The sequence below is a fragment of the Pinus tabuliformis genome, chromosome Q, assembly GCF_031772625.1.
Source record: "Pinus tabuliformis cultivar Carrire ecotype Pingquan chromosome Q, CPIR1, whole genome shotgun sequence".
Classification (NCBI taxonomy): Eukaryota; Viridiplantae; Streptophyta; class Pinopsida; order Pinales; family Pinaceae; genus Pinus; species Pinus tabuliformis.
In genome coordinates this window covers 566,232,082-566,239,735 of record NC_142296.1, presented here as the reverse complement: position 1 = coordinate 566,239,735, position 7,654 = coordinate 566,232,082, and the positions used below count along the sequence as shown (strand labels likewise).

The window sequence follows — 7,654 nt, the reverse complement described above, 5'->3', positions numbered from 1 at the left end:
CTGTGGAGTTTCTGCAACCTTAAAAGTAAGTGATTCATCTTTAAAACGGAGATTTTCAGTTGAAACAAAACCAACCAAAATGATATTGATCCCTTCTCTAACTGAAAATGCCAGTGTTACTACACAATAAGCCCCGGGCTTCCCATACAAACAGCAGATAAAGTTCGATAAATAATCAAGGATACTAAGGTCATGCTTGATAATAACATTTCACCTTCTCCTTATAAATGCCAGGTTTGACATTAATGGTAACAGGGTGCATATTATTCGCTGGAACTGCATTGACAGCAGCCTGGACCATAGTGAAATCTCCTTGACCTTCGTTCTTAGATACTGTGATCACACGGGGATTGCCAGAGTTCGCAAGAATCCCCTTCAGTTTTTGAGATGAACTGATCTTCAATTCCGTGTAATTCCCTGCCCAATTACTGCTACGTCCCACATGGCATTCAGATATGGTGCTGATACAGTGGGCAGGTTCAGTAAAAAAAACACTTTCAGTGCTGCAAGACATAATGTGATAACGAGTAATCCTCTGCAGCTCGCCATGGATACATTCGCAAGCAAAAGGGACATTCAGGGATGAAGGGATTCTCAGAACTTTGGCAACACGGAGACCCTAGCAAGCACGACACTCCTTTCTGGTAGTTCCAGGCAACCAATGTAATTAGTGGCAATTTTGGGTTTAACTCACACGAAATATACATGAACAGAATGTGAGTGAGTTTTCGAATGGCCTCTGCATCGAATGCCAAGAAGCTCCATGCCACGTCGATTGGTTGGTTGCGTATCCAATTAAGATTGTTGTTAACAGGTGTTATGTCTATTATCAAAGAGCCGTATCCAATTAGAACTGCTGTTAACAGGTGTTACGTCTATCAGCAAAGAGCCGTATCCAATTAGAACTGCTATTAATCGGGAAGTGGCAGAGCAAGTGTTAGATGGGTGGCAAAATATGTATAATCAGCAAACGGTTAATCATCAGCACGCCATTGATTTCAAATCGAAAGCAGCTGAATTAAATCAACTGTCAGTTAATTAATTCAAATCCCGTTTTTTCTCACGGCCTGCAAAAATGGGCTTCAAAGAACCGAGAAATTCTCCTAGACCACCACGAATTTCTTAAAACGGTTTCTGGGTTATCTAATTGACCCTATTGGCGAAAAAACCCATGTTTTATTTTTTTCAAATTCACCTCCGTTTGGCCAAATCGTGCATTTGAAGTTTGACATTTTTTTTTGTTTACATTTTTCTGAGCTAATGTTTTTACTGTTCTGCATTTTATGAATTTGTTGCATTCAGCATTCTGGATTTCATTTGCTGTGTAATTTCTTTAGTTGTGCTTGTCACTAATGGAGGTCCACCTTCACAGAGTGAGAGTGAACGATCCACAAATTGATTATGCTGACGATCCAAAAAAACGAATGCACAGAGATAAAAGAACAGTACACAAATCTTATTACGTATTGAAGAGAAGACGGATGGTTGTAATTTCAGGCATGTCAGAACTGCTCCGAGCTGGAAAATTGGCCATGGATAAAGGACAAGCACAAGGATGTAATGAGTCATATGTTAAGCAACTCTTGGACTATATTATTTCATCCCTTGCTGAAGCATTACATAAGGAACCGAAAACAGAGATCCTTACAAATATGTTAAGCTCACTAAATGAATGCATTCAGATTTCAGGTTTGTTGCTTGAGCCTAGGCAGATTTGACGAATTCAAGCAGGTTATTATAGCTAGCATGAGCAGAAAACGAGAGCGCACTGAAAGATCAAGGTTTGAGGATTTTGATGCTGAGAAGGTTTAAAAATTTCTGCCACATAAATTGGATGCTGCACACATTATTTTGAAAGCCACACAAGAGTTTGTTTGTTTGTTTTTTTAAATTGGAAAACACAACAGTCATATGCAATTTGATCTGTTGAATTTGCACAATGTTCTTGCAGGTTCGTTTTAAGGCCAAAGCTTGAACAGGAATGCAGATTTTCTATTGAGGCCACAACGAAAACTAGGAATGGAGATAGCCATATAAGTTGGCTTTTTTTTCGATCTGAGCTGGGTGACTAGGATAGGATCCATGTCGGGACAATTCTGGAGATGCCCATGTGGTCGGTTTCTTCATTGGACACCTGTAACCTGCTAAACCTTGAAATCAGCTGCGGAATTCACAACTAGCTGCAGAATCAGGCTACATTCCACAGCTAAGTTGCAAAACCTTATTAAAATAGGATACAGTGTTTTGAGGACCACTACAAACCATAACCAGTCAATCTTGGACAGTTGAACCTATCAAAGTAGTTGGGTTTCATCAATTTTTTTTTTTTTTTGAATCAATTGAAATGATGAAGTTTATTTTGTCTCATTTTTTTTTTGTTATTTTTATTTTTATTTTTAATATAACAATTCTTTTTCTGAACCTCTAGATCACATAAAGTGCAGGAGGAGAGCATACTCAAGAATTATTAATTTTTTTTTTACATAACAATCCTTTTTCTGATTCTCTAGATCACACAAAGTGCAGGAGGAGAGCATACTCAAGATTTTTTTTTTTTTTTTTTTTTGATGTAAGAAATAAGGTCTCCTAATTAAACTTCCCCGGCAACGGCGCCAAAATGTTTAGTCAATTTAACGTCTTAAATTGCTCTACATAAATGATCAATCCAGGTATCGTAAACTGATGAAGTGTGGTGCACCATATGTGCTTAGTTAACATTTTTCTTACTTCGTTGTTTTATAGATTTTATTTTGTTTTGGGGTTTTGTTTTTGTTGATCTCCTAAAGTTTTTAATGCAAATGGAAATCTTATTCTAAGGTCTTAAGAATACTTTTAAGGGTCAAGTATGTATGTAGATTTCAAGACAAGGTTTATGTCCCTAATGGTAACTTCCAAAACTTAGCACTTCAAAAGATCTCAAAACATGTTATTGATGGAATTAGTACTTAAACAAAACACTACAACAAAACCAGCGATTTGCGCCAGATTTAGCGCCAGATTTTAGTGCATTTTTTTTGTAATTGTGATGAGCAACCTGGCGCTAAATCTGGCTCTATTGTACAATTTTTAAAGCGTCCTTTTTTGCACCTGATTTTGCATCCTTTTTCACGCTAGATTTTGCATCATTTTTCACACCAAACTATGCATAATTTTTTGCGTCAAATTTTGAACCAAGATTTGCATCTTATTTTATGACAGGTTTTGCTTCTAGTTTTGTGTCATTTTTTGCATCTATTTTTCATTCTCTTTTGCTTTCTATTTTGTGTCATTCTTTGCTTCCATTTTTACACCATCATTTGCATCAAGTTTACACTGTATTTTGAATCCAATTTAACGTCTTTTTATGCATCCATTTTGTATCAGTTTTTGCATCTAGTCTTACGCCAGGTTTTGTATCTAGTCTTACACTAGTTTTTGCTTCTATTTTTGCACCAGCTTTGGTGCCTATCTTTGCACCATGTGTTGAATTTGATTTAGCACCAAATTTTGCATCCATTTTTGTGCTCATTTTTGCATCTTTTTTTGGACCATTTTTTACATCCACATTTACGTTTGATTTGTCTCCATTTTTCCCATCTCATTTTGCACCATATTTTGCATCATTTGTTTCATCCAATTTTGCATCATTTTTAACACCATCTCTTGCATCTAATGTTACATCATTTTGAGCATCCAAATTTGCATTTATATTTGCATCTTATGTTGAGTCATGTGTTGTGTCCACCTTTGCATCTTATTTTGTGTCTAATGGTACATTCAATTTAGAGCCATTTTTTACGTCTACTTCTGTATTTGTTTTTGCACCAAGTTTTGCATCCAATTTTAAGCTATTTTATGCCCCTTTTTGCACCATTTTTTGTGTCTACTTGTGTCCAATGTTGCACCATTATTTACACCGACTTTTTCATCCAATTTTGCATTTTTTTGGTGTCTAGTTTTACATCGTTTTCACCATCCAAATTTGCATCTTTTTTTGCCTCATTTTGTGTCCACATTTGCATATAATTTTGTGTCTGAGTTCGAGCCTAAATTTGCATGTGATTAGGAATCATTTTTTACATCCAATATGGCATCCTTGGTTTCACCTTTTTTCAACCCCATTTTGCATCTTGTTTTATGTCTTTTCTTACATCTTTTTTTTTTTTTTTTCCTTTTTTGCACCCAAGTTTGCATCCCAAATTTACACCATTATTTGCATCATCATTTGGCATATTAATTTGTAACGTTTTTTGCTTCTTTTTAATGCTCAACTTTGCATCTTATTTTACATCTAGTTGTTGTCCTTTTTTGCATCTAATTTGGTGCCCATTTATGTGTCCTTGTTTTTGCCCAATTTGATATCCTTTTGTATGCCATGTTTTGTTCCCTTCTTTGTGTCAACTATTGCACAATTTTTCACTTCTAATTTAAAACACTTTGTATGTCAATTGTTTGCATTTTGTATTAATTCCTAGTTTAACATCCAATTTTACTTTCAATTTTGCATCCATGGTTACATCCGCATTTGACTTCTTATATAGAGTATATTTTTCTTTACATATATGACCCCCTTTATAGATTCATAGTGAAATATATGATAGTTTCTAAATATCATTAAAGCAGATATCACAATTCAAAATCATTTGTAAAGAAATTTAAGAGAAATTGACAACATCCATCCAAAAAAATAACAATGTGTCATTAACAATTTTCAAAACATGTATAAAATAGCAACATAATACTAATAAAATCAGTATTATTTTTAATCAAAACAAGTAAAATTCAAATATGATTAACAAATCAAAATATTTCATGAATATCGTTATTCTACGATAAATTAACAACATACATAAATCAAACTCATCGTATGATTACAAAATCAAAATGTCTCATTGATATAGGGTAAATTCACAACACCCATCTAAACATAACAATGTCATTCTACACAATAATTTCTTCATAAAAAACAATGCATGTGCATGCCTAGCTACCACCACCAAGATCATCCTCATGATCATCTTGACCATCCTCATTACTCTGATCCACATCATCACCAACACCGCAACTATCATCATCATCTCCTCCTTCACCACCATCATCCTCATCCTCATCCTCATCATCTCCTGATATATGTTGAACATAATTTGGATCATCGTCTTGGCAATCATTACCTATAGCATTCTGACAAAAAAAACCAATATTACATGTTAGTATTAATTACATAACACAACGCATGTTTTTGTTATACAATGTTAACCATAAAATGAGGTAAGATATACTAGCATTTGCACCAGATGTTGCAAAGGAAACGCCATAAGGCATAAATTGAAAAATACAAATACAACAAAAGAATACTTTGATAAAGAATAAAAATATATTGAATGCTCAAATCAATGCCCCATTAACTGGAAGCATTTAGTAGACATATCTATCAACATTAGGATTATACACAATGATCAAGAAATTTTCCATATACAAACAACAACTTCCACAACAACATTTTGTCACATCCACATTTTAAGAAATGCCTTGGAACGTGATCGGAATCTTCCATATTGCCTTTTTCATTATGCAGATAAATCTTCCATATTGCTATTTTCATCATGAATATTGTTAGTTCATTGTTGTAAAGTGTTAGTGTGTTAAATTCAATACTATAAGTTCGACAAGTGAAAAACATTCCTCAATTAGCATAATATACATTTTTCTCTCACCGTGTATTTTTCAGTCAAAGAGCACAAGTAACATATTAACATGTATTTTCCCTTCATTATTTTCATCATAGAGCCAAGAAATCTACGCCTTATCTATAAAGTAACAAAAACATTTTGAAATAAGTTTAATATTTCAAGCCAGTGTCTAACCTATAAAGTAACAAAAACTTTTTGAAATAAATTTAATATTTTAAGCAATTGACTAACCTACTTTAATAATTGAAAAATTCTCAAAGATGAATTATACTCCATAATAAGAGAGCCAACATTGGAGCCCATACTTTCACTAAAACCAAAAGAAACACAATCACTTGTTAAGAAGAAATTCAAGTAATAATAATAAAACAAAAATAATAAACATTAAAGTATAAAATGGTATTTCCAACACACAAGTATAAATATACATGCTCTATGTCCATTGTTAGATTAAATGGGTGTGGAGAAAATTAGTAGAGAACCCAAAATTGTATTTCTAATTAGGATGGGTGGAGAAATGCTTTAAATGCGGGTTGTTGTCATTCTAATGAAACCCTTTGCAAAGGGGATGTTAAGATTCTGAGAGAAAAGCTAGGCTTGGTAGAGAACACCTTCCTTGTTAAACATTCCCCTACTGTAACCAAAAGGAAAGGGCAAGAGAAACAATAATTAGGTTTTTGTTCACAAGTTGTACAAAATATATAGGTGCTATTGATGTTTGAGTGAATAATGGGAGAGATTATTTATGAAATTGTGATAAGGCGCACCTAGTTTTGTCAGAAAGAGGCATATTAATGACAAGTACATCACATTTAGGTAGCATTTCGTCAAGATTTGTCTCCAATGTTGCTCCAGTTTCCTTTTCCAATTCGGGTCCAATAGAAAGACGGTCGTGGTAAAGAAGCTTACAATTGAAGCGCTGTACAAAGGAACACAATTCAATTCAACATCATGTAATGTTTATTATTATTAGATTGAAATTTTGAAACAAATAGCATGCATGCGTAAGAATTATGGAGCACTGATTTTTGAAAAGAAGTTTGCAACATCATGAAGTAGTACTAGATCCTAAGAATGAATACCTTCAAACGCTTAAGTAGTTCTTTGCCAATACGCCCTGCACCAATAGAACCAATAGTTTTCCCTTCTAGATCATATGACCTGTAAGAAATTGCTGCCACTTTCCAATCACCCTCAACAATTTGCTTATATCCAGGCACAAAGTTTCGCATCAATATGAGAATGCGCATTAGCTCATCTTTTGCCACGGACACCATATTACTTTCGCTGATCTTCAACCAATGATGATACAAACAAATCAATGGAATTAAAAAATATATCCAATATAAATAAAATGCGTTTAAAAGTAACTCTCTGTTTTATTTACAGGAAAATAAAGAGAGTGTTAGTCTATCTGTGTTTCTCGAGATATAATGCCCCATATCCAAAATACAAAAGCTACAGGAGAACAGTTATTACACAGTACAATCTCACCATTACAAAGGAGTCGATAAAAGACCAAATGCATTAAAGCTTTCCAGGAAATTGCAAAAACATACAATAACACAAGTGAAGATCAAGGTAAATCTGCAGTACATGTTGGATTGGGGATAAAGCCAATATCATAGCATGAGATTGACAATTAAATGAGTTGTAAATAATAATGGAATGATATGGAATTGAATAGCCTACAGGCTGAATATAAACAAGAGAGTTATTATTTCATTGTTATTAATTTATTATAAAATCACATTTTTTAAAACAGTAACTATTTTTATTTCAATACCAACCATTAACTAATTTCTAAGAATAATTCTAATTATTGTTGTCCACTTCATCTTCTTTCCATTTCTGTACCATGAGGGAAAAACCCAATACCATTCCTATATCTTAAAATTAACATTAAATATGTCAAAATAGCTCAAGCATATTTTTGCAAGCATATTTTGGAAAACAATCATTACAGACGGATTAAACAAAGAAGA

At 33.6% G+C, this 7,654-nt stretch overlaps 1 protein-coding gene across 1 annotated transcript; it reads right to left on the bottom strand.

Annotated features, from left to right (window-relative positions):
• Positions 1 to 4,718: 4,718 nt before the first annotated feature.
• LOC149220709 (formate dehydrogenase 1, mitochondrial-like) lies at positions 4,719 to 6,924 on the bottom strand. The gene is made up of 2 exons (XM_089382841.1): positions 6,752 to 6,924; positions 4,719 to 5,160 (listed from the first exon to the last, which is right to left on the bottom strand). The coding sequence occupies exons 1-2, from the start codon at positions 6,917 to 6,919 to the stop codon at positions 4,963 to 4,965; spliced, it is 366 nt and encodes a 121-aa protein (XP_089238967.1). The 5' UTR covers positions 6,920 to 6,924; the 3' UTR covers positions 4,719 to 4,962.
• Positions 6,925 to 7,654: the final 730 nt, after the last annotated feature.